Source organism: Arvicola amphibius, chromosome 8 (assembly GCF_903992535.2).
Source record: "Arvicola amphibius chromosome 8, mArvAmp1.2, whole genome shotgun sequence".
Lineage (NCBI taxonomy): Eukaryota > Metazoa > Chordata > Mammalia > Rodentia > Cricetidae > Arvicola > Arvicola amphibius.
In genome coordinates this window covers 74,565,994-74,592,669 of record NC_052054.1, presented here as the reverse complement: position 1 = coordinate 74,592,669, position 26,676 = coordinate 74,565,994, and the positions used below count along the sequence as shown (strand labels likewise).

The 26,676-nt window shown below is 51.1% G+C and overlaps 1 protein-coding gene across 2 annotated transcripts; it reads right to left on the bottom strand.

Moving 5' to 3' along the window:
* Window positions 1-1,798: 1,798 nt before the first annotated feature.
* On the bottom strand, window positions 1,799-25,529 carry Xrcc1 (X-ray repair cross complementing 1). Of its 2 annotated transcripts, none has more exons than XM_038341090.2 (17): window positions 25,343-25,529; window positions 24,682-24,774; window positions 14,424-14,540; window positions 9,504-9,662; window positions 8,869-8,943; window positions 8,662-8,773; window positions 8,255-8,364; window positions 8,077-8,176; window positions 7,656-7,914; window positions 7,276-7,392; window positions 4,781-4,874; window positions 4,515-4,644; window positions 4,232-4,283; window positions 4,019-4,143; window positions 2,644-2,734; window positions 2,057-2,132; window positions 1,799-1,952 (listed from the first exon to the last, which is right to left on the bottom strand). In XM_038341090.2, exons 1-17 carry the CDS (start codon window positions 25,391-25,393, stop codon window positions 1,839-1,841), a joined length of 1,875 nt encoding a protein of 624 aa, XP_038197018.1. In that variant the 5' UTR covers window positions 25,394-25,529; the 3' UTR covers window positions 1,799-1,838. The 2 variants fall into 2 exon arrangements, with proteins under 2 accessions (XP_038197018.1, XP_038197017.1); XM_038341089.2 differs by having other exon boundaries at window positions 4,232-4,286; window positions 25,343-25,528.
* Window positions 25,530-26,676: the final 1,147 nt, after the last annotated feature.

Genomic DNA, 26,676 nt, shown 5'->3' with positions numbered 1-26,676 from the left:
TAGGGCACGTGGAAAGGGAGAATGGGGTAGGATTGAAGATTCTGGATCAGTGGCCTATTTATAGACCAGTGCACAGCTGGGGACACAGTCCAGTGGTGAAGTGGCTGCATATGCTGAAGGCCTAGACTCAACCCCCAATACTGTTACCAAAATAATAGCTCAGGTGAGCATCCCGTCACCAGAAGAGTCTTTCTCCATGTGGCCCTGGATGTCCTGGAACTTGCTTTGTAGGCCAGGCTGGCTTGGAACTCAGAGATCCTCCTGCCTCTACCTCCCAAGTGATGGAATTAAAGGCACACACCATCACCAACTGGCTTTTTTTAAAGTTCGCTGAGACAGTCTCATGTCACCCAGGTTGGCCTCAAACTTCCTATGTAGCCAAGGATGACCTTAAACTACTGATCCTCTTGCTTCTATGTCCCAAGCACTGTGACGATGGATGTGCACCACCCCATGTGGCTCATCACATGGTCTTTCTAAGACAGGGATGCAGGAGGCATGGGCACAGTAATGTTAGGTGGAAAGATGCAACCAGTCCCAGCCACCCTCAAACAGAGGGACTGCAGGCAGCCCCTACACACTGGAAACGCAAGCAGGCTGGGTCTGGAGCCTCTCCAAAGGCCTGCTCCAGTTACACTGATCTGAGCCCAGACCCCCAGACGTGCTGGAGAACAGGTCTCAAGCTGTTGAGTCTGTGGTACCTGATTGTAGTACCAGGAGTACAGCTGGAATGGGTGAGCCACTGACCCACTGACCAAGTACACAGAGCCCCAGAACAGGAGCAGTGTGACCTGGTCAGGAAACAGTCGAGGGCAGAGAAGATCGATAACCCTTGGCTGGTTAACGTTAGGAAAGGGCCTGGCACGTCCAAGGACCAGGTCTCAACCCTGACTGACTCTGGCCTTTGTCCTGCTTAAAGCCCCTTCTGGCTCCACCCCAGAAAGTCCAAACTCCTCAGCCTGGAGTTCATAGCCCTCTTGGGCAGCCCCATCCAAAAGAACTTAGCCCAGAGTGTTTTGAAATTTGTGACCCTGTGACGGAGGATCTGAAGTCGACCTCCCTGCCTGCCTTTTCTCTCCCTCCCTATTCTTTTGTTTGTTTGTTTGTTTGTTTGTTTTGGGGAGGGGATAAGGTCTCACAATGCACCTTATGTGCTCTAACGCTTAGCAACCCTCCTGCCTCCATCTTTAAGAACAGGGTCATATTCCACTATTTCTTTATATTAAATGGCCACCTGTGTCTGGTGGCAACCACAATGGCTGGCACCTGAGGACCCAGAGCCCTTCCCTGTGAGCAGCATCAGGCTACTCCCGCCACCCCTTTCCCTCAGGCTTGATCCCCTAACGGCTCTGCTCCATTCCCACCTTCACCATGGAGCCTTGAAGGGGCCTCCAGGTTTTGGGTGACTTGAGGAGAACAGCATTCCTCCCACCACCCCCGCTCCGTGCCTCCCGAGTTGGATGGAAACCACCCTAGCAATGCCACACTGGCACCAGGAAAGGAACCTGGGAAGCCAGCACAAGTTATGAGCGTCCATGCCTCCAGCTCAAGCCCAGAGGGACACCCGACATGATGGTGCAGAGCAAGCTGGGGGGCAGCGCAGAGTGGCAGAGTTCCAACTCCTGCCTCCTGGCAGCACAGGACTAGAGTCGTCTGGGAGAGACTGTTTCTTAGCAGACCTCTGGTGGAAGGGCCCCACTCACCTCTTCCAGACCCCAGGACAGGGTCATCGGAGAGAAGAGCACAAGCTACACCCAGACAGAACCTGAGCTGGAGCCTCCTGAGAAAGGAACAACTATGCCAAAAAAAAAGTCTTTATTAAACTCATGTGTGTACACTCAGGCCTGGGGCACCACCCCATAGAGTTGATGGGGGAGTAACTTCTGCTTTTCATTACAACTGTAGATCCACCGGGGCCGGACGAACGCCAGGGAAGGGTTGTCCATCAGAGCCTGGGGGAGAGGGGTCCACACGGGATAGAGTATCACAGGACAGAGGCAACTCGAAAGTAGGCTGGGGTTCCCCATCTCTGCCCCCGTCCCGACCCAGGGCTCACCTCCTCAAAGATGGGGTCCCACTCCTGGGCTGTGATAACGAACTGGACACGCTCGCTCATGTACTCCTCAAGCTCACTGGTGGGAGAGAGGAGGTTGTGGGGAGGGCTGTGAGCGGCCTGCCCACACTCTCAGAAGTGCTGCACTGTCCGCTAAAGCACCGTCTTTCCCTTGTCTCTCTTGCTGAGATCTGTATTAAAAGTATCTTTAATAGCCACAACTCTGCTTGAGGAGGACACCATGACACAGCGGCCTTCAACACGGACCTAGATGTCCCCACTGCAGTGGCCACTGTCTTATCTCTGCTTTTTCTTTCTCTTTCCTTCCTGCTTTTTTTTTTTTTTTTTTTTTTTTTTTGAGCCTGGCATGTACCTCTGCCCCCAAGAGCAGCCCTGACAAGTCACACCAGCAATGCCCACGGTGCTAACCCTCTCAGAAGGGGTGGGCGAAGAGCAGCCCTCCAGGGCCACGTGGCACAGTGGACAGGGCTGGCACCTGACCTCTGCAGCCTATGTCATCGTCCTACAACCCACACCCTCTAGTCAAGTTGCCAGCTTGACCGTGGACCCACCTCCAACCCACAACTGACCCATTAAAAGCGGTCACATATCGGATGAGCTTCCTCCTTTCGTCCCCAGGGAACTCCCCATAAAGGAAGAAGTGCTTGCCTTGGAAGAAGTCTGTGGGAGAGATGAGAAAAGGAAACATGAGGCCCCAAATCCAGGCACTGACCAGTACCGTTGAGTACTTGGGAGCAGAGAGGAAGGTGGAGATGCCCAGTCGAGGATGAGGTGCTCACAGAGTGGGAACCGAGGCTAGGAAATTCTCGTCTAGCCCCAAGCAAGCCAGCCAAGGCTCCTGCGTGCCTTTGCCTGGTGCTAAGCAGAAGCTGAGACACACAGCCACAGTGTCCTTACAGTCGGGCCACAGCCACCCAGGGGCAGCCACACTTTACTTCAGCTGTTTCTCTGGCTTCTGAGCTGGTTTCCTTCCCATCTTCACGTGACTTCCCAGGTCACCGACTCACTGTCCTCATTCTGGGAGCTTTGGGGGCTCAGAGTACTTTCCTGCCACCGCCTGGGAACTGGCCCTTACAGTGACTCAACCTCCCCTTTTCTGCTCTCCTGCCCTCCTATCGCTCCTTCCTCTTTCTTTCCTTTTTTCAAGATTATTTATTATGTATATAGTGTTCTGCATGCCTGTATGCCAGAAGAGGGCACCAGATCTCATTATAGGTACCTGGATGACACCATGTGGGTGCTGGGAATTGAACTCATTACTCTGGAAGAATAGCTAGTGTTCTTAACCCTTGAGCCATCTCTCCAGCCCCTCCCCCGCTCCTTCCTTTTTCAAAGGTCTTAGTAGTCCAGTTTGGCCTGGGCTTCCTGAGTGCTGGGATTCAGGCATATGCCACCATACCCAGCTCTCCTATTCTTGACCCCGGGAGGGCCAGACACCCTTCCACACCCTGCAGTTTTTCCTGTCTTCTGGCTCTATTATCTTCAAAGCTCTCCAGCAGAGTGTGGTAGCACATATGTGATCTAAGAACTTGGGAGGCTGAGGCAGAAGGAGAGCTACAAGTGTGAGACTAACCGGGGCTACCTGAGACCATCTCAAAAACAAAACAGGAAAGACCACACACACAGAGACAATAGACAGAGACACACAGACACACATCATTGGCTTAACATTGCCGGCAATGAGTGTTAAACAATGTGTCCGGCTCTCGGATGGCATGAGCAGCAGGACAGTTAGGAGAGCCAAGTTTGATGGCAGGGTGGGGAGTCTTGAGGTCGCTCACACCGGGAGGGTCACCACACAGGAAGGTCCACTGGTGAGAGCAGGAAGCTGTCAGCAGCAGCAGATGATGATGGAGCCACTGGAAGGGGAGCACTAAGGCAGGGAGTCAGGGAGCAGGTGGGGTAGGACACAGCAGTGACACACACAAGTCAGGGATCCCCAACCTGGCAGCTCTGGAATTGGCAGGTCAGCCTCGTTGTCTGTATTCTCATCTGTGGAGCCAGCATACGGGTCTTCACCATTCTCCCCTGGAGCTGGGGGCTGCTTCTGCTCCCTCTGCTTGGCTACCCTGGAAGGTCAAGGGTTGTGAAGGGTGAACACTCAGGGAGCAGACACCTACACCCAAGGCTAGGCTGCACCTACCCAACCCAGCCTACCTCCTCAGCTCATCCTCCGTGTCCCCAGAATCTTCCGCCCCATTGTCCTGTCCTTCTGCCAGTAGCAACTCAGTCAACAAGCTTGTTCTCTGGGAAGTCTGCTAACAGCCTCAGAATGGCACCCGAGAACACAGCCAGGGACGGCAAACTCAGCCTCAGCTGCCCTCTCCTTCACCCCATTCATCTGGATACAGCCCTTCCCCTTCAGACCAGGGCTCCAGACCCCAGCCCTCCTCCCTCAGACCAGGGCTCCAGTGCCGCCTCCCCTCACTCAGACTCTAACCTGACTGTTCCCCCTCAGTGTCACTATTGTCCTGGGGTCCTGGTGAGGGCGCTTTGGTCTCTTTTGGAGTTGGTGGTCTTTTTGGTGAGCTAGGTCCTGCTGCCTGGGTCTTGGCTTTGGCCTGGGGCCGCTGAGGAAGGAGGGCTGGGTGAGTTCAGGGGCAGTGTGAGGCTGTGGACAACCAGGAGGGGGCAGAAGCGGGAGGCTGAGGTAGCACAGCCTGGTCAGCTCCCAGCAGACCTCCTGGCCAGGCAGGGGCATCAGACCTTATGGGGAAGCTTGGGAGTTTCATCTTCACGGCTCTCACTGTGAGAGTCCTCCTCGTCCTCACTGCTGGAGCCAAGACCTGCCATGAGGTACCTAGGGGAGAAACCGGCCTCAGGCACAGAACTAAGAAAGAACTGTGGGGGGGGGCAGTAGGAATCCACTGTCCCTGCCCCCTCCCCAGCACCAGAGGGGTCCACAGGATGCCAGGCAGCTCAGCCACCCACAGACTCTTTCCCTCTTGGGGAAGATCTGTCCCATTTGAGAGAGGACAGAGGAATGGGAGCCGGTCTTCCCTTTGAGACTCAGAGGAGGATGACGAGCAGTAGGGGAGATCTCAGGTGGAACTCTGAATCTGGGGTCCTTGCACCTGTATACTCAGCCAATACCAGAGAAAAGCAGCATCTGCACTAACCATTCACAGGCTTGCTAATTACCCGCTAACAGCATGGTTAGGTCTCATATGGCACCTACACAGTGCTAGTTACAAACCACCTAGAGAGAATTCAGAATGTGACAGGAGCTGGCCTGGTGGGCCGTCTGCAATCCTACTACTCAGAAGGCTGAAGCAGGAGGATTGCAAGTGCAAGGCTTGCCTGGGCTACAGAGTGAACTCAAGTCCAGCCTAGGTAACTTAGTAAGACCTCCCTCAAAATAAAACCTGAAAGAAGACTGGGATACAGCACAGTGGTAGAGCCCCTGCCTAGAATCCCCCAGTGAGGGGCTGGGGTGTGGCTCAGTGGTAGAGCCCCTACCTAGAATCCCCCAGTGAGGGGCTGGGGTGTGGCTCAGTGGTAGAGCCCCTGCCTAGAATCCCCCAGTGAGGGGCTGGGGGCGGAGCTCAGTGGTAGAGCCCCTGCCTAGAATCCCCCAGTGAGGGGCTGGGGTGTGGCTCAGTGGTAGAGCCCCTACCTAGAATCCCCCAGTGAGGGGCTGGGGTGTGGCTCAGTGGTAGAGCCCCTGCCTAGAATCCCCCAGTGAGGGGCTGGGGGCGGAGCTCAGTGGTAGAGCCCCTGCCTAGAATCCCCCAGTGAGGGGCTGGGGTGTGGCTTAGCAGTTGCTTAGCATGTGGGAAGCCTTGGGTTCAGTTCCTAGCAACACACACACAAACACACACACACACACAAGGCTGGAGAAATGGTTCAATGGTTAAAGTTTGTACTTCTCACAGAGGACCCAAGTTTGATTTCCAGCACACACATCTGGTGGCTCACAACTGCCTCCAGCTTTAAGGGATCTGACATTGGCCTCCTCAGGTACCTGAACACACACATACATACCCCACACAGATATATAGTCATACACATCATTAAATAGTAATACATTTTTTAAAGTATGTGGAAAGATATGCACTTTTTATGTAAACACTGCGGTTCTGTATAAGCAACTTGTGTATATGCATATTTTTAAAGATTTACTTATTTCTATTTTACATGTATCAGTGTTTTCCTGCATGTATGGCTGAACATCATACGTGTGCCTGGTGTCCACAATAACTAGAAGTTATTGGATACTATGAGACTGGAGTTACAGACAGTTGTGGGCACTGGAAATTGAACCCAGGTCCTCTGTAAGAGCAGCCAGTGCTCTTAACCACTGAGCCATCTCTCCAGCCCCAACCATCTTCAGGATTTTGATCCTCAGTATTGTGTGTGTGCATGCATGCATGTGTGACTGTGTGTGTGTGCTGAAACCAGGCCCTACTCTGACACACATGTGGGATAAGAGAGTCCACGAACACCCTCACATTCATTCAGGGTGATCACTGGAGCACTGACTGATGCTAAAGCTAGATAACTAGCTCCCAGGGGTGTGTGGATACCAAACGCAATGTGGAGTCCACTGCCTCCTCCAGGTCAGCTGACCCACCACCTTCCCGTCTTGGTCCTGCTGACACAAGTATGCTAGGTTGAGCCCTACTTCTGAACACACTCAAGCGACATCCTGTGACCCAAGTCTCGCCCCAGTCCTCAGCCCTTGGATCCAACCGCTCTTCTCCAGCTCAAAAGTCTCCCTTTCTCCTGCTGTTGGCAGCCCAGTGGTCTTCCACTTCCCAATGCATCCCCAGGGGATGGTCATGGCTGCCTGTGCCTGCCTTTCTGCAGCCCAGCATGCCCTATGCCTGCCTACTACACATGCTTCTCATCCTGCAAGATTCTCCCTCCCTGCGGCCTTCCTGAGCTCCCCGAGCTGGGGCCTAGCAGTTCTGACACTGGAGTGAGCGACGGTTAGCGCAGGGCTCAACATCCAGGACCTCATTTCAGTGACAGCTCTGCCTGGCACCCAGTGGAGGCTTCAAGACCAGTTCTGAATAGCAGCAACCTGCAGTGACCTTTCCCTTTATACAATACAGCTGTCACAGAATCTGTGACCCACCATCTGCAGGCCCTACAGCTCTCGCTGAAACCAGCTCATGCTGGTTGAGATCATCTGAGCTTGCCTAGCTGGCCCCAGGCTCTGTGTGAGCTGCCTGGTGGGGGGCATAGTGAGGCCTTACCTCCGGGAGGGCAGCCGGCGCCGCATCCGGTAGCAGTCCAGCACCCACTCTTTCCGTACAATACGGCCTCCGAGGCCCAGGACCTGGCTGTACTTGGGAGTGTTGGCAAAGGCACAGCTGGGGGTGCAATATAGGGATGTCAGACATGATCTGACCAACAAATGGGACAGGGTGAGAGAGCTATGGGGCTAAGGGAAGGAGGCAGAAAACAGAGAGAGCCAAGCAGCCTCCAGAGAACTAAGGAGGCAAAGACAGACAGACAGAGACAGAAGGAAGCAGGGATGGAAAGGGGGTAGCGGAACAGGGACAGAGTGAAAGCAAGAGAGTGTGCGGGGCAGCACAGGGAACGGGGTGGGTGGCACGGAGGGACAGAGGCCTACATTAGATGTGTGCTGTCCGGAGTCCAGTCTGGCCGATACTTGGCCCCCAGCTCCAGGGCTTTGTCCCGCAGCTCTGAGCGGAAGGGGTTCTGGAAGCCACTGAGCACCACCACCACACCTTGCAGAATCTTCCCCAGCTCCTGGGGGCCAGCTGGGGCTACCCTGGGCTCAGAGCCTTCTCCCTGGGGCTTCCCTGGGACCGCCTTCTGTGCTGGGGCTCCAGCTGGGGCTCCAGCTGGGGAGCGACTAGGAACAGGCACTGTGGAGTCAAAGAGGAGAAGTTCAGTGGTATCCCTGGGGCGGTGCACCCAGCACCAGCTCCCCACTGCCCTTCTTAGATGGCGGGGTCAAGACCCCCAGCCCTTCCCTTTTGACACACAAACCTGGGTCTCTGCAGAATTAAGGAACCCAGATTGCTTACGTTTGGGTTTCTTGAGGGCAGGTGGCCCTGCTGAAGGTTTGCTGGGAGGCTTCCTGTCTTCTAGGTTCAAGTCCAGTTTCCTCTTCCCTTTGGGAGACTCCTGAGGTTGAGGAGGCAGGGATGGGCTGAGGCTTCCAGCTTCTCTCATTCCCCATACCCCAGTGTCTGATGACCTCACCTTGGAAGAGCTACCCAAAGCCTTGGAGACTGGAGAGGCCGAGGAGCCTGTGTTTGAGGCCTGCAGTGTAGCTGCTGCATAGCTGGGTCCCGCTGGGTCGCTAGCAGAGGCTACAGAGGGAGACAGTGAACCGAGGATAAGAAGGCAGGGCCAAAGACACTCCAGCACCTCTCACCAGGTATCCTGTCACTCCCACACCCAGAGGGGACCCAGGGTCTAGACCCTCCTCCTCAGACCCAGCAGGCCAGGCTCCAGCCTTCCTCCCTGGACAGCATGGCCCCAGACCCAGGGATCTAGCCACACCCCTCAGCATTTAGGCTTCCTTTTGTTAAGACAAGTCAGGTCATTCAGTCTATGCTGAACTCAAACTTTCTTCCTACCTCATCTCCCCTGTGCCCCCCACACACCTGAAGATGTCTTGTTGATGCGACTGAAGAAGAGAGCCCCTGGTTTTAGGGAATTGGCACTGTCATCCTCCTCTTTCACACGGAACTGGCCGAGCTTGGTCACTGTCACCTTCTAAGGTCCCACAAGGTCAGTGCTGTGGGAAAGCTGCTGGCGGGCAGGGGTGGAGAGGCGGGGAGAAGGCTCTGGGGGTGACAAGTGCTGCTTACCTGGGATGGAGCCTCCACCTCCTCTTTGTCTGGAGGGCTGTGAAACCTCACAAAACTCAGGCCATAGGGTGAGTCCTGGAATGGGAAGTTTCTGGGTAGGATAGACCTAGGCTCTCATGTCCCTTCACGGAGGGAAGCCCTTGCTAGCTCAGCTGTAGCCCATGGAGGCGACCGTGATGATAACATTAAACCTCACTGAGCCCTAACTGCAGACAAGATCAGGGCTCAGCCCTAGACCTGCACTGACTCTTTCACCGTCACTGTAAATGGAAGTCAGGTCGTGGGCAGCGAGTCCACTTCCACGTGCTCTATCTCTGTCTGGAGCCACTTCTGGGATGCAGAACTGCCCAGGGCTCTTGGCTCCTCTGTTGTCTGGATGCAGAACTAGAAGGGAGGCACTTGAGTTCCGGGCCCCAGTGTGATGGTGACAGAGATTAAACACTAATGGGCCTCCATTCACCCTCTAACACTCCCTCCAGAGATCTAAGCTGCTTGTCACTGAAGGACCTCAAACCCATTGCTGGGAACACAGAGATCACAATCTGACAGGGGCAGCAGCTGTCCACTACTCCCAGCTCTCCAGACTCAAGGCACCCCCTTCCCTGGACCGTTTCCCTGCTTCCGCACTAAGGTACCTTGCTGTATGGCTGGCTGCACACAATTTTAACACGATCCCAGCGCTTCTCTGCTGCAGCCCGGACTAACTTGTCAGGTCCAAAGAAACGAACGCGGTTGGGATTTGAGCCACTTCGACTCTCAGAAGGGGACATGAAAGATGAGGTGACCAGAAGGACCTAGGTAGGAAACAACACAATGAGTGAGGAACAGAGCTAGATGACAATACAGAGGACCACATGCCCTAAGGAACCCAGCAGAAGAGTCTCAGTGAGAGGCACAGGATGCTGAGTCAGCTCAAAGGCCGGGAGAATTATAGGATGCCAAAAGTAAGAGACCCAAATTCCAAGATGGAGAGAGCAGCGTCAATTATTAAGTGATGCTTCCCTGCCCACACCACAGACAGGGATGGCCCTGTGCAGTCAGTTTGGGTGGCAAAGCATCTCTGAGGACCAGCTGTGCCTGACTAGGCTCTGCCAAGAGGGGGAGCTAGAGAGGCTGCAAGCTGCAGGTGACCGGATCCTTAAGCCACACCAGAGAACAGTTTGCAGCATCCTACACTAACCCCTCTCTCAGTGACACACCTGCTCTTTAGGATGTGTTTCAGCCCCATGACTCCTCTACACCGTGACAGACGTGTTCATCCTTCCAACCTGCCTTCTATTCCTCACTCGAAGGGTGACAACTGCCTGCCTTTTCTTCATCAGACCCCAATCTTACAGTAACAGTTGGTAACTACATTCTTATATTAAGTTCTGTCCACAAAAATAATGGGCATGGTCTCTGGCTCCAGGTCATGGCAGGGCTACCACAGAGGCAAGAACATGGGTAGCCCCATCTGAACTACTTCGTGAAGCCTTGTTTTGAAAAATAAACAAGCCAAGTTGGGCAATGGTGGTACACACCTTTAATCCTAGTACTTAGGAGGCAGAGGTAGGGGGAATCTCTGAGTTTGAGGCCAGCCTGTTCTACAGAGTGGGTTCCAGGACAGCCAAAGCTACACAGAGAAACCCGGTCCCCCCCCTCCCCCCAAAAAAAACAAGCAAACACAGAGTTCAAGGAAATAAATGCAGATACGGACAGCAGATGAAGGAACAAATGACAATCAAAATTGGCCGACTAGGTCTGGACAAAGAGAGAGCTATGTGCCCAACACAATGGTCTAAATCCAGATTGGTCCAAGCAAGCCCACCCTTCTGCCAATGGCTGGACCATGATACAGCTCTGACCAATCAGACAGAACACAAAGGCTGCTCAGGGGTTCTGGGAAAGACTTTTCTTCCCTTCTTAAAGAGAGGTGTGAGCCAGTGGTCATGTGTGTGTGTGGTGGGGGGTGCAGCCCTGTAATTCTAGTACAAGAGGCTGAGGTAAGAAGCTCACAAGCTCAAGAAGGTCTGAGCTACACAGGGAGAGGGAAGAAGAGGGTGCGGCTCAGCTGGCGTTTGCCTCAGACAGGCAGCTGGAGCTTCACAGCATAAAACTGGATGTGGTCCTAAACACTTATAATCTGAGGTGGAGGCAGGAGGTCACCCTTAAACATAGCTAGGTTCAAAGTCAGCGAAGGAGCGGGTTGGGAAGCCAGGAGTGGTGACATACCCCTCTAAACCCGGCACTGGCACTTGGGGTGTTGGCAGCAGCTCAGTGTGCAAGGCCAGGCTTAATAACATAGTAAGTGTGGGACAAACCTGGGTTACATAAGACCTTTTCTCAAAAAATCACAGGGAGGAGCAGAGGATGCAGGGAGGGAGAAGAGGGAAGAGGCATAAAGGGGAGGGGGAGGCCAATCCAGGAGATGAGAGCCTCGGTATTTCTTCCATGCCACTCCTGTACTAGCTACTGCCAAAGCTACTAATGCTTGATGGAGTGACAGTCACTCTGACCACTGGGCCAAACCCAAAAGAAAGCTGTCAATCAAGGCCCCTCTACATCCCCAACTGTCAGATAGAAGCTGGGTCTGCCTAAAGCTAGCCTTTCTTCCTGAGGAGAGAACCCATTTGCTTCCTAATGCTGTAAGCAATGTTCAGCTGGTTCTTTGGTTGTTTGTTTGTTTTGTTTTGAATTTCATTTCTTTTCTGACATATTGTAAAATTTAAAATTAAAAATAATTTACTGAGGTAAAGGAGACTATAACAATATGCCTCTTGGTGTGCAGCTCTGATTAGGGAAAGGAAACAAGGAAGACAGATAATCACACAGAGTACTCACTGGCCTCCACTCTACTGTTGCAAAGGGCCAGATTCTGAACTAAACTGCAGGGCTGGATTTCTCACAAAGGGAGGGGGTGAGGAAGGAAAACACAACTGGCAGTAAGAGCTGCTACCAACACTCAGTGGCGAGGACCCCCAAACCTCTCTGCCTATTCGCTGGAAAGGAAGACTACTCTGGTTGTCACACTGCCTTTAGGCTTCCAAAGGTAACCTTCTACTCTCTGGTCTGGGCCACCTCCAACTCTAATGAATCTCTTCTGTATAATTTCTTCTACTGGGGATGAAGGTTAAGCCTTCACACACGCTAGACAAGTACTCTCTACCTCTGAGCCATGCCCCTAGTAGCTCACTGGGGGATTCTAGGCAGGAGAGCTACCACTGAGACTACATCCCTAGTCCAAGGGTTATTTCCAATCCTATGACTTCCTTCCGCTTTCTATTGAACAAGAGAAACCAGGCACCATGTATATAATGAAAGGCAGACCACAAAGGAATTGTTGGCACAAGCACACAGAAACAGAAAAGTGCCATCGGGACACTCCTGGCTCCCACTGAAGACGTCTAAGCAAGCACTCCACCACAGATCTACAGTCTCAATACCATCCCCATTTTTCTTTTGTTTTTAATTTTGAAACTTTTGGCCACGTTGCTCAGGCTGTCCTCAAATACTCTTGAAGCTGCAAACATCCTCTCATCCCCCAGAGTAGCTGGTATTACCACCAAGCCTTTCTCTCTTTGCACAGTCTGGATGGAGGAGGAAAAAGCATGTCGACTTTGCAGGAAATGGTGCTGCTGCTGTGTGCTCTGGCCTTGACCTGGAGGAGGAAGCAACCTTGACTGACACCCTCATCTCCCTGTTTTCTCCCTTCTCTGCTCTGCCAGCTGTCTCTAGTTCCTACGTGGAAACCAAGCATTTTAAGCCTCTGAGCTTTGATTCCATTGTGACTAGCATTTATCAATCTAAGATTTGAGTACAAGTTCAATTCAAAATTTTGCATTACTATAGTTTTCTCCAGACCCTGGGAAGACAAAGGCCTGAGCTGGCCACACCACCTTCTAGAGGGGCAACACTGAATAAACACTCACACACAAGATGGAACAGTTTAAAAAAAAAAAAAAAAAAGACCATATTCTATTTTTGCTATTACGAAGTAAATAAATTTTTTAAGGATTTATTTTACTTGTAATATGTGCATGTGGCTTTACTACAAGTGTGGCAGCCCCTGTAGCTGGGCTATAGATGGCTGTGAGCTGCCTGACACTGATGCTGAGAACTAACTCAGGTCCTCTGCAAGGGGAAGAGCAGTACTCTCTCTTAACCACTGACCCAGCTCTATAGCTTTGCAAAGTACTGTTTTGTACTAATACCAAAATCTGCTGACTTACCATATCATTTTGAGAATAAAAAGTGGTTTTGGTGCAGGCACCATCATTCTGCAAAATGGATCTTGCAGAGCAGAAAATACAACCTTATTCTCGGCAAGTAGGGCGTGACTCAGTGGTAGAACCTCTAACATTTGGAGGACCCTGCATGTGGCACATGCCTGCAATTCCAGCACTCAGTCAGATGTGGCAGGAGGATCAGGGGTTCAACGCCAGGCTCAGTTGCATAGTGAGTACAAAGCCAGTCTGGGCTACATGAGACCCTATCTTTAAAAAAAGGAGGGGAGTCCTTATTTGTAACAGGCACAACTCTTGTGGGATATTTTGATCACATTCTGAGGCCTCCAAGGCTGCTAATAAAAATCTGCTTTGAATTAGAGGGTGGAGCTACTAGCTAATTAGAGGTGGAGCTACCAGCTGACCAAAGTTAACCATAGTAGTTTTGGAGGATTGAGGACCGACAGAGACAGGAACTAGTAGGGTAGGGCTAAGAGAGGGTCTTAGCTACTTTTGGATGAAGAAACAAGAGAGAGAGAGAGGAGGTCACTGGTTGCTTCTGCGCTATGTCTCTGATCATTTAGATTCTTACCTGGATATCTGACTCCCAAGTTTTTATTGTTAATGAATAATTAGATAAACACATCACACAACTGTCTAAGTAGTCTGTGCAGTAAAGACCAAGGCTGGTATGATCTGAACTCTCAAGTCCCAGAATCCCTCCCACCTCCCCTCCATCCCCCAACACACTAATTTTCACAGAAAGAAAACATCTTGTAGAAACTGGCTTAGACTTGTCAATTCTATTAGGGCAAATTTAATTTTTACCCGCTATCATTTCACTAGTAAACCAGTAAGCTAATACTCTCAGCTATACTGAATTCCACCAGTCAAAACAACCTGTGAGGTTTGGTGGACTGGACCTTACAGTCCCAGCCGAGGGAGGCTGAGACAGGGGAACTGCCCGGGCAAAAGGAGAGACCCATCTCAAATAAGTAAAAAGTTAAAGTATCAATCACAAAGAACCATTTTCTGTCTCAAGTAGACAGGCTACCAGTGGTGATAGACATTGTGGAACCCAGTTCCCAGGCCACCTGTGAGAGACTCGGCAACCTGACGAAAGCAGCTTCATGCTCAGGCTGCAACTAGATTTTACAATCAGAGAGCCTCTTGCTGCTATTCAACCTGGCAACCCGGCCCTTCCCCGACGATTGGCCCCATACCCTGTGCTTACTACCTCCTCAGCACCTAGGACCCTCCAGAAGGTAGGCTGGGTGGCTCCCCCACCCTCGGGTAAGCACGGGGGACAGTGATGGAGATATGGGGATGTCAGCGTCTCCCAGCCCTGCTTACCTCATAGTCCTGTTCACCAGCTGTGGCCCCTCCAGCCGAGCTGCCCACCAGCACCTCTACAAAGGCTGAGCCGTCATTCCCAATGTCTATGCTGTGTATCTGCTCCTCCTTCTCCAACTGTGGGACAGAGAAAGGCCACCATGAGTTCTGCCCTGGCCTGCTTTGCAACAGGGGAAAAAGATGATATCCACCTGGGCTACCATGTGCCCTGGAATGTCACCTACGTGTCAGTGGGGACCAGAACTGAGCAGTGTCATTATGACTCTGACAGGCAGGCTGGGACAGGACATGGAGCAGAAGTCACTGAATGAATGCTCACACCCCACCCACACAGTACACTTGCTTCACAAACACATCTCCATACCCCAACCTGACCACGGCCTGCCATGGAGCTCTCCTGGGTGGCAATAGCCAAAGGTATAGCTGGGCTGTCTTACAAAGGACACAGAGGTTCCTGGACAAACTGATGCATGCCAGGGGCTCCTTGAGTTCTGCTTGACACCAAGCCCTACCCTGGAATCCTAGCTATGTGCCTTTGCTTCCTCTATAAACTGAGGATCAAGGATCTGCCGTAGAACTAACTCTTTGGAGGTCACAGCATACAGTAGGCACCAGCAGCTGTCAGCCAGGCATTGTTTTAATATTGGTGACTGCTGTGACCTTACCTTCACTGGAAAAGCTCTGGAGGGCTTGGTGTCACACTTAGGTCCAGCATTTAGGAGGTGATGGCAGGAGAATCAGTTTTTTTGTTTGTTTTTGGAGGTTCTTCTTGTTGTTTCGTTTTTTGAGACAGGGTTTCTCTGTGTAGTCCTGCTATCCTGAAACTCCCTCTGTAGACCAGGTTGGCCCTGAACTCAGAGGTCACCTGCCTCTGCCTCCTGGGGTAAAAGGTGTGCACCACCTTTGCCCAGCAGAAAAGTCAGTCAGGACTGGAGCCATTTTTCTGAGACAGCCTGAAGGCTGCCATCCAGGTCAAACATGAGGCTGTCGCTTTCCTTTTTTAAAAGTTTATTTTATCATATGTGTGTGAGCAATTTGCCTGGATGCAGTCTCTGTACCCCTAGTCCCTGCAGAGACCTGAAATGGGTGTCAGATCCTCTGGAACTGGAGTTAGATAGTTGGGAGCTGCCATTTGGGTGCTGGTAATCAAACCCTGGCCCTCTAAAAGAACAAGAGCCAGGTGGTGGCACACGCCTTTAATCCCAGAACTCAGGAGGCAAAGGCGGGACTCTTTGAGTTCAAGACCAACCTGGACTATGGAGCAAGTTCCAGGACATTCAGGGTTGTTACACAGAAAAACCCTGTCTTAAAAGACAAAACAAAACAAACAAACAACAAAACAAAACAAAACAAAACAAAACAAAAGGCAACAAGAGTACTTGTTACTGATGAACCAACCAACTTGCTGGCCTGTTTCCATTTTCTGAAACATGGGCACTGTAGTCCAAGCTACACAAACCCAAAAGCTGAGATAATAAGCATGGGCTACAGCAGCTCCATTTTCACACGCTAATTTTTACTTTTCTTTCACTGTGTGTGTTGGGGGTGGGGATGGGGGACACGACAGACAGGGTCTCATTTTGTAGCCCAAGCACACCTTGGACTTGTGGGGATCCCCCTTGCTCCTCCACCTCCCAGGTGCTGGAACTGCAGGTAGGAGCCACTCTGCCTGGCCTGTTTCCCTTTGACTGGAGCGGTTTTGTCAGGTGCTGGCCTAGAAAAGCCCCAGGCTTTCTACTGAATCTATTACCTAAGAGCAGGAGCATTACTGGATACTCATTATTCACTGACAGAAAGCTGTTTATGAAGACTCTCACCAAAGGACCTGCGGCTCCAGCCAGAGGGCTGCAGGCACAGAAAGGTGCGTGGGTGTAGGCAGGCAGGATGGGCAACGGGAAGTCTCCGGCTGTCCCATCTGGGCTCTTTTATGCTCTTTTATAGGTCCTAGGATGAAGACTTATGACAGCCCTCAAAAGTGCCTAGTCTTGGGCTTCGGACGTAGTCCAGTTGGTGGAGTGCTTGCCTAGGATGCAGGAACCCTGAGTTCGAGCCCCAGTAACGCATAAACAGACATGGTGGAGCATGTCTATAATTTCAGCACTCTGTGTGTTGAGTCGCTGAAATGAGAAAACCACATTTGCTCATTCCTACCCAACCTCAGGCTAATACTGAGGTCAGCCTGACCGTCAGGTATGCACAGCGCTCTACAGGAACCAGAACTCACGCGCCATCGCTCAGCATGGTGACACAGCTGTGCCGTAATCTTATTAAAGTACACGTCCTATCACGCTTGCTAGCAGCCATCACAGCCATGTTAACCGATAGCTTTACCTTTACAATGCCCTGCTCATTCAGCTCGGGGACATGTGATCATGGGAGTTCTCAGCGGGAACTCTGGGGTTCAGTAAAAACTTCAAACTTAGAGTTCATCCTGCTCTCATTCCCTTAGGTGAGAACTTCCCAAAGAGGATCAGGAGTTCAAGGAGTTCAAGGTCAGGGCTGCAGAGATAGCACCTCAAACCCACAGAAAGTTCATAACCTCACATAACCGTAGGTCCCCAGGGACCTGATGCCTCTGCAGGCGCCTGCACTAAAATGTACCTACCCCTCAGACACATACTTAAAAATAAAGTCCATCTTTTTCGACTACCTATCTACTGCCACCGGACCCTGACCTCCTCTGCCATTCTAAACCAGGCACTGTTTCTGAGAGGGAGTGTCCTCAGTTGAAAAGGGGGAGTCGTGGTGATATCCCTCCCATAGAAAGCTAAGATGCCCCAAAACAAAACTAAGGCCAGCTGGGTCCACAAACACAGCTACTTGGGAGGTGAATCCAGAGTTCGAGGCCTGCCTGGGCCACAGAGTGCATTCAAGAGCAGATGAGGTAATTTAGCAAGGCCATGTTTCAAAGAGAGCGGGGCTAGGATGTGGGTCAATGGCGGAGTCTTTGTCTAGCCTGCACAGGGCCCTGGGCCCAATACCCAGCACCAGATAAGACAACAAAGCAAAACTGAGTGCTCACGTCATTAACAGTGGAAACAATGCAAAACCTACTCTTCCACCAGGGCTGCCAGTGCAGGTGCTGCAATCGCCTCCTCTTCACAGGCGAGCAGCCTCGGGCAGGAAGTGCTTGTGCCACAGCTGTGCAGGCAAAGCCCAAGAGAAAGACGGCCAGCTGTCACCCACAGTGCTGTTCCTGGGACCACAGCACTGCACGCAGAGATAATGTAGGCCAGCATAGAACCTTCTGGACAATGAGCCCCGCTGACTTCCTAGATGCTCAACCATTCTTCTCCAGCTACATCACCCATCTGGTATCCAAGAAGGCTGAGGCCTCTGGCTCAGGGCCTTCACACCGGCCACCCCAGAACCTGAAATATTCTGGCTCAGGGCCTTCGCACCCGCCAACCCAGAACCGGAAACACTCTTCACATCTTGTCACTGTCCAAGCCTTCTTTCTGAGCAAGAGTCAGACGTCAGAGCTTCAGATCAAACAAAGGGGCACCGTCACCTCCCACAAGGGTTGCTCTATTCCCAAGTCTGTTTCATCTCTCTCCACAACTACCACTGGACTCCCGGCTTTTTTATTGTTGCCTCCCCTGCCTCCATGCTGGGGATGTCCGGGGATCTTGCACACACTACACAGAGCTCCATCACTTGGGGCTTATATACTTTTTTTTTTTAAACACTGGGTCTCATGTATTCCATGGAGCAAGCTTCCTATGTAGCCAGCAATGTCCTTGAAGTTTTGATCCTGACTCCCTCTCTTCTGGGTTAATACAGTGCTAAGGATCAAACTCAGTACATGTCCAAGTAGGCTGCACAAACGGCCCCAACCTCGTAGCCTATTCTTGCATTGTACTTTTCGAATTTTCCTAGGTAGACATGATGCATGACGCCAATGGGATGGGCTACAGAGAGTGGGCAAAGCTGAGACAGCTGGTGCAAAAGCTGCCCTGTGTGCAGTAGTTAAAAAGATAGACGGGGACTGGGGAAAGGCTCGGTGGGGAACGTGCTGGCCTAGCATGCAGGAGGCAGCACAGCAGGATGAGGTAGGATGGCCACAAGCTTCAGGCCAGCCTGAGGTAGAGTGAGACCCTGTCTCAAATTAAGACTAGGATATCAGGAGAGTGGTACACAGCCATAATCTCAGCAGTCTGGAGGCGAGAGGATCACAAGTCAAGGCCAGCCTGAGCTGCACACAGTGAATGCCTTTCTCAAAAAGTGAAGAGCTGAGGGAATGGCTCAGCAGTAGAGAGCAAGACCCTGTCTCCAAACAAAACAAGGGGCTCTGGAAAGACGGCTCAGTGAAGAGCAAAGGCTGCTCTTCCAGAGGGCCCGAGTTGGTGGCTCACAACCAGATAATAGGATCCAATGCCCTCTTCTGGCGTGCAGTTGTACATGCAGAAAAGCACCCACATACATCAATAAGTAAATCTTAAGAAATAAAATTTTAAAAGTTTTAAATATGGAAAAAACACAGCAAGTGCAGTAGATCATGACTGAACTCCCAGCACTTGTAATGCGAAGGCTCAGAGTTGGAGGTCAGCCTGGGCTATCCAACGAGACCCTGTCTCAAACAACAATTACAAAACAAAGCAAGCATGATGTGTTCCATCGTGCCATTGACACTCAGGTGATACTCCAGTGTTCCAACTGGACCTGTCCCAGCACCCCCTCCAGGACAGGCAGGGTCGGCAAAGAGACTGAACTCCCTGGCTGGAAGCAGGTGACCAGCTGGGCACAGAGTAGCCACGGCTGACAAAAGAGGTGTGTGGAGCTGACACAAGGCGAGGGCTGAACTCTATGAGGCAATACCAATGTTGTGTAATAGTGCTCAGAGAACACCCAGGGAAGTAGGAGAGCACACAAGGGTCTACTGTCTTCTCCCTTGTCCCTGCAAAGGAACTAAAGCCAGCGCTGGAAGAACTCAGAGTTACCCACGAACTGGCAAGTGCTAAGTGCAATCCGATTTTCCCAGGGGTCTCTGACGTGATGGAATCTAACCACTTGTTTATCCCCTCTCGTTTATTCTCAACAGGGAACAAGGAGCCTGTGTATACCTAAGTTGGATCCTTTCTTCTGCAGAGGCCCTGGTGGCCCCCATCTCAAATAGCCCTTTCCTGGCCTTGACTGTTGTGAGGCTCCTACCCTCCCCCATCAGCTCTGGTCCTTTTCTGCTCACTGGCCTCCTTGGCCTATCTCTCATGTGCCAGATGGACGCAACCTGCTGACCTGTCTATCCCCTCCTTGTGGATGCACGGACTCCTCTGCTCAAAGTCCCCAGACTCCAGACTGCAGAAATGGCTCAGTGAGCAAAGATGTTGGTCTGACAACCCACACAGCGCAAGGAAAGAAGTGGCTCCTGCAAGGTGTCCTCTGCCCTCTACAAATGTACACATGTGTAGAGGTGTGCACACACTCATGTGTGCATACACACACATATTAAATGTAGTTTTAAAAAGAAAGGTTCACACCTTTAATCTCAGCACTCTGGAGGCAGAGGTAGATTCTATGAGTTTGAGGCTAGCATGGTCCATATAACAAGTATCAGGACACTCTGTAGAGTGACCCTATCTCAAAAATGTAAAAATAAATAAATAAATAAATAAATAAATAAATAAATATTATTTTTTGCTTTGTTGAGCCACCAAGTGGTTAGCCAGGTAGTGGTGAAGCACACCTTTAATCCCAGCACTCCAGAGGCAGATGCAGGCATATCTCCGTAGCTCAAGGTTAGCCTGGTCTACAGAGCGAGTTCTAGGACAGCCAGGGATACAGAGAAACCCTGTCTCAGGGGAAAAAAAGTTACCATTGGGGCTGGAGATGGCTCAGTGGTTAACAGCATTTACTGCTCTTGCAGAGGATTGGGGTTTAGTTCCCAGAACCCAAATAGTTTATAACCACTATCCCTAACTCTGCTTCCAGGGGATCCAATGCCGCCTTATTATTTTTTTTTTCAAGACAGCATTTTCTGTAGCTCTGGAGCCTGTCCTGGAACTAGCTCTTGTAGATCAAATTGGTCTTGAACTCACAGATTCACCTGCCTCTGCCTCCTGAGTGCTGGGATTAAAGGCCTGTGCCACCAACGCCTGGCCTGACCTTGAACTTCTGACCCTCCCGAGTACTGGGTTGACAGGCGTGCAGCACTATGTCCAATTTATGAGGTGACAGGGTTGAGACTCAGGGCCTGGAGTGTAATAGGCAAGCTCTCCTCCAGCCTGTCACACCCAGGCCTTGCAGTACACTAAACAGGCTCTCCAGTCCAGCGACCGCCAAGGCTTCAGGTGTGAACACGTTCATCACGTGCTGCCCACTGCTGTACAGACCCAGGACCGCAATGTCGACTACGGAAAGCTCCTAACACACTTGTGGAATAAGTGAATGAGTGAACAAATGATGCTATACTTGATCTCAGCCAAAAGCTGAGAAGCGATGAGCCACTCCAAGCATCAACGTCTACACCTCTGTCTCGGGTTCCAATAGGACTTCTAGTTGCCGCCCAAATCTTCTTTTACATTTATTTATTTATATGGGTATTTTGCCTGCATGTATGTCTGTGTACCACGTGCCTCAGAGGCCAGAAATGGCATCTGATCCCTTGTAACTGTACAAAGGTTGTAACACACATGGGTGCTGGGAGTCACACCCAGGTCCTCTGAAGGAGCATCTCTCCAGCTGGACACTCATTTCTTTAAAGCACGCGAGCTGTGTGATGTGGAGGTCGGAGGACAACCTCTGTCAGTCAGTTCTCTCCCCACCAAGTAGGGTCCACTGAGCCATCAAGGGAGCCTCTTAGAACTCCCAAAGTCACACCCCAAAGAAAACACATGCTCTTCCAAGCTGCTTCCACTCTGGATTCTGCCTCAGTCTTTTCCAAACAGTCCTGCACTTTACCTGACTCCCTAGCTCTCCTTCTGTCTCTTCTGCCTCCAGTCTTTCAGTTCCCACCAAGCACTCTTACGGAACTGAACATCATTTCCTGGAGGGGGGGGGGATGTCACCTGATCGTAAGCAGCCCGAGGAATCACTATCCCATAATGAAACCGTCAGTCCCTCCCTTTATATCAACTCCTACATGTTGACAGAGCACTTCTGCAGACATTATGTCACCAGGTTTTACAGCCACCCCAGCCTTGGGTGTCTTTATTCTCAATGGGTACATTTGGAGAGATGAAAAACATTTGCCTGAGGTTGGAGTGAGTAAGAGGGAGAGCTAGGATTTGAATCCAGATCCCCAAACTAAATAGTAAGCAACCTGGTTCTCACACAGTTTAAAGGACAGGCTCTCAGTTTCTTTATCTGCAAAATGGGGATAATGACAGTCTGTAGGTCATGGGGCTTTACTAGGACGGAAAGAATCAAGCCATGTGAGGTGTGTAGGCTGCTGACAGGCAGGTTATAATGGTGCATGACGTTAGTTCTCATTACCAGTTTCTGGGTAGGGTTTAAGAGATGCTTAAATCTAACACTGGCCAGGAAATGTCACGGATCTGTGTTTGTTTGTTTAAACTTCTCTATATCCTCAAAAGGCTTTGTAAGTCAGAACTGCTAAGCAGAGAGGCCACAAATACACTCAGTGTTAGTGAGAGTCTGGTAAGCCTGTGCCCACCCAAGTCCTTCACCTAACATCCCTCGACTCAGAGGGAGGAACGTGTGTGAGCCGGGCACAACAGCTGTGTGATGGCTGGGGGCTGTGGCTCAGCAGTGCACACAGAAACAACACAGACCGACAAAACTGTCAGAAGCATGACACTCAGGAGTGGGCTGCGTGAGCACTGCCATCGTGACACTCGGCTAAGACACACGGCAATCACACAAGCGGCAACGGGCAGCTGCTTAAGAGCATCTAATTCTCTTCTCCCAACAATTTTTTAAAGATTATTTTTATCGCCGGGCGGTGGTGGCGCACACCTTTAATCCCAGCACTCGGGAGGCAGAGGCAGGCGGATCTCTGTGAGTTCGAGGCCAGCCTGGTCTACAAGAGCTAGGTCCAGGACAGCTCTAAAAAAGCTGCAGAGAAACCCTGTCTTGAAAAACCAAAAAAAAAAAAAAGATTATTTTTATCATCAGCCAGGCAGCGGGGGCGCACACCTTTAATCCCAGCATTCGGAAGGCCGAGGCAGACGGATCTCTGTGAGTAGGAGGCCAATGTGGTCTACAGAATGAGTTCCAGAACAGGCAGGGCTGTTACACAGAGAAACCCTGTCTTGAAAAACAAAATTAAAAAAAATTATTTTTACCGTTTTTAATATGTGTATGGAAGGAAAGTGTGTCCCCAGAGGCCAGCGGTATCAGGTCCTCTGGAACTGGATTTACAGGTTGTTGTGAGTCACCAGTGGGTGCTAGGAACTGAACTCGGTCCTCTGGAGAGCAGTTCGTGCTCTCAACCACCGCGTCAGCTCTCTAGTGCCTTCCTCAAATTTCCTGTTCCTTTCAAAAACTTTTTTTTTTTTTTTTGGTCATTTGAGACAGGATTTCTCTGTGCAGTCCTGGCGCTGTTCTGGAACTCACTCTGTAGACCAGGCTGGCCTCGAACTCAGACTGGCTTGCCTCTGTCTCCTGGGTATTAAGATTAAAGACATGAACCATCACGCCCAGTTTTAGAAACAGACTCTTAGGCCAAACAAACATTACCATGTCTTGATCCCGGTACCTGAGAAGCAGTGGGGAGGGAAGTGCTGGGAGTTTGAGGCCAGCCTGTGCCGCACAGTGAGCCCATCTTTAAAAAAGTGACACATGCTCCACACCTTCCCCAAGGAAAAGAAAGGGTCTCCAAACCTGCAGAACTGGGGTTTGGTTTCAATGAGAACATTATAAAACACACTCAAAGACCAGGTGTGGGGATCCGCTTGGGGATCAGGACATCATGAGTTTCAGGCTAGGGGAGAGACTGGTGGCCAGAGTTAGATTCAGAGAACCAGAACCCACACAGTAGGAGAAAAACAACCCCCACAAATTATCCTCTGACCTCTACATGCATGATGCCATGGGACTTGTGTGCTCATACACATGCACACAAAAGAAACTGAAATACAAATTTAAAATAAAAAAGCAGTCAGAAAGAATAAATTTAGTCAGTCAGTGGTGATGCATGGCTTTTATCCCAGCACTCAAGAGGCAGAGAGAGGTGGATCTCTGTGAGTTGGAGTCCAGGACAGCGAAAAGCTATACTGAGAAACCTGTCTCAAAGAACCAAAAATAAATAAATAAAATAAAATAAAAAATAAAAAACTTTAAAAAATAAAAACAGCCAGAAACATGTTAGCCAGGCTTGACCTGCACAAGGCCTTCAATTCAAACCTCAGTACTCCGTATTTATGTATGTACGTGTGTGTGTGTGTATATATGTACTGTAAGTTAAATGAAAGAAAGGCAAACAGACAGATGCTAGACATGATGGTATCTACCTGGAATGCCTCCATCACAGATGGACAGAGAAGAATCAGGAATTCAAGACATTAGCTCCAATTTAGGAAAATTGGGTGGTTGTGGCTCACACCTTAATCCCAGCACTCAGGAGGCAGAGGCAGGCAGATCTCTGAATTTGAGGCCAGCTTGGTCTATTGAGTGAGTTCTAGGACAGCCTGGACTCTGTAGAGAGACCCTGTATTCAAAACAAAACAAAACAAAAACTGAACAGTCAAACCACAAAGCCAGTCAGCTGGCTGGCTTCATTCACTTACTAATTTCATGGTGCTAGGGATAGAATGAATTAAGGGTCTCACATGTTCCAGGCAAGCCCTGTACAGCTGAGCTGCATTCCTAATCCTTTTGCTAGTAGTCCCTGTAATGCCAACTACTTTTTATTTTTGAGGCAGATTCGAAGTTGTCCAGGTTGACCTTGAAACTAGTGATCCTCCTGTCTCACTTCCCAAGCAACTGGGATCCCAGGCCTGAGCCATGAGCTCCTTCACTTTGCCCCCGTTGTAATGAAACTGATTTAAGTAGACACCCTTCATGGTCCTGCCGGCACAAGAAACATAGTAAAGACGGCACTGTCCCAGCTGAGGAAACTGAGGCCCAGAGGTAGAATCAACCTACTCAGGAGCACCCACTGACTCCTGGTCATCTCTGGGCTTGGACTCTTCTTCCTCTGCCGAGGGGGCACTGGTGGGATTTCAACTTGTCCACTTTCCAGGCAAGTTAGTTGAGCAAGCACTTTCTCTACCATGGAAGAGAAAACGTCTCAACCTACAGCCAACTGGCTCGGGGACGCACAGCCCTGGGAGGAGGAGGTGGGAAAGGGCAGCATCACCTGTAGGACCACAGAGATGGTCTTCTCGCCTGCCTTGGCTGCGCGCCACTTCCGGTAAGTGTCGGCCTTGAGAAGGTTTTCTGCACAATGGGTCTGCAGAAAAGAGAAGAAACGTGGAGATTCGTTAAATAAGGCTTATTTGAAAAAAATAAAATAATTTGCCGGGCAGTGGGGGCGCACACCTTTAGCCCCAACACTCAGGAGGCAGAGGCAGGAGGATCTCTGTGAGTTCGAAGCCAGCCTGGTCTACAGAGCGAGTTCCAGGACAGCCAGGGCTACACAGAGAAACCCTGTCTTGAAAAACAAAAACAAAAAAAGAAAAAGAGAAATAAATAATAAAAGTAAAATAATTTTCGAAAAGCTAGCCTACTCTCCACACTTAAACTTCCTGCCAGTCTCCCCCACTACTGACACACCTTGCCCGAGTTTTCCTCAGTTTTCCCCGCTAGAAGTTGTCCAGGACCCCGTTTTTCCTTACTTCTCCGGGACTTCCACAGCGGCCCCAAACTTGCCCCTGCCTGCCCATCTCCCCCGGATGCACGTCCAGCCTCCACCCCGCAGCCCCTCGGAATGCCACCAAGTTCCCCTCCACACTTGCCAAGTCCTCAGCCTCCCTCAGAAAACCCCCTGTCTTCCCGCCGCTCCCACGTCAGCCCCTCACCGAGTCCTGGCTGCTGCAGGACACGACGTGGCGGAGGCTGATCTCCGGCATGTCCACAGCCGTGGACGTGCTACCGACCACAGAACGAAGAAGGGTTCCTTCCAGCAAGGGGGCCTCGGGAGAAGGTTAAGGGGCGAGCGCGCCCTGCACGGGACTCAGTGCGCAAGCGCGCGAGGCTCGGGCCTTTCAAACCGCGGCGCGCCGGGGCGCGCGTCGACACTGCGCATGCTCGGATGGACTTAGCCAAAGCGAGGCGCCGGGTCCCCTTAGCAACAAGCTTTTCCTCCGGCCCCGCCTCTCTCTGATCCCACCACTCTCAGGCCTCGCTTCTCGATGACATAGGGAGGCTTTCTGGGAGCCTAGCAACAGGAGCGGCCTCAGTAATTGGGTCTTACGTGAAACTTGCTCTGCTCATTGGATCGTGCAGTTACCAACCAAACCGAAGCCTTAGAAACGCCGGAGCTTGCTGAGAGTTTCCCAGAGGCTGCATCCTGCTTGCAATATTATCCCTTCCACCTGTTGTTGCGGACACGCTCTGTTCCCCTTCTCGCTCAAAACACAGACAGAAAGACAGACAGACGCGCGCGCACACACATAGGCGCGCGCACCGAGACAGACAGACAGATGATAAGACGGAGATCTCAGACCTTTCTTAGTCTTTGGCCTGAGACCAAAAAAGAGGAAGAAAGATCTTAAATAAAACACAAAACATGCTCCCAGTACACACACGCGCGCGCGCGCACGTACACACACACAGACATACAGATAATAGGATGCAGAGAGCTCTCAGACCTATGTTAGCTCTTGATCTTACACCAAAAGAGGGAGAACAATCTTAAATACAAATAATGCACCATCTACACGCGCTCGCGCGCACAGGCTACCATGTTCGCCCAAATGCCTCGCCTTCCCAATGCTCTGTGAGCATTGGTCTCCATCCTCGCCCATCTCTGGCCGCTGACAGGCTCTCTTCTGTTCAGTCCCCTCAAGACCCAGGGGCACATCCCTGGGAAGGGTTGGAGCTGGACACAGCTCTAATACAGAAGAGTGAGTGTGAGGCAGGCTCACCAAAGGGAAAAGAAAAGTTGACAGGGCGTCCGGCCTCCGCAAGACAGGCCTAGACATGCTGGTCGCTCCTAGGTTAGGACCCAACCCACGCTGGGTGCCTCCTTGGGAAAAGAGAAGAGGGGGTGACAGTCTCCGAAGTTGCCCTGCACCCTCAGGGAATCAAGTGACCCAACTCCAAACTTAGGTTTTTTTTTAAAAAAAAAAAAAAAAGAGGGGGAGGGGAAGAAAACATGTAAGATGTAAGTGAGCTTGGGGGTCCAGGTAGA

Bases quoted from the DNA above. Each gene is read 5' to 3' on its own strand.
- Xrcc1 (XM_038341089.2), bottom strand. From the start codon at position 25,393: ATGCCGGAGATCAGCCTCCGCCACGTCGTGTCCTGCAGCAGCCAGGAC. The intron at 2,133-2,643 runs GTCAGTTGTGGG...CTCTCCCACCAG, and splicing joins TATGTGACCGCTTTTAATGG to TGAGCTTGAGGAGTACATGA. The intron at 1,953-2,056 runs GTGAGCCCTGGG...CCTCTCCCCCAG, and splicing joins GGGACCCCATCTTTGAGGAG to GCTCTGATGGACAACCCTTC.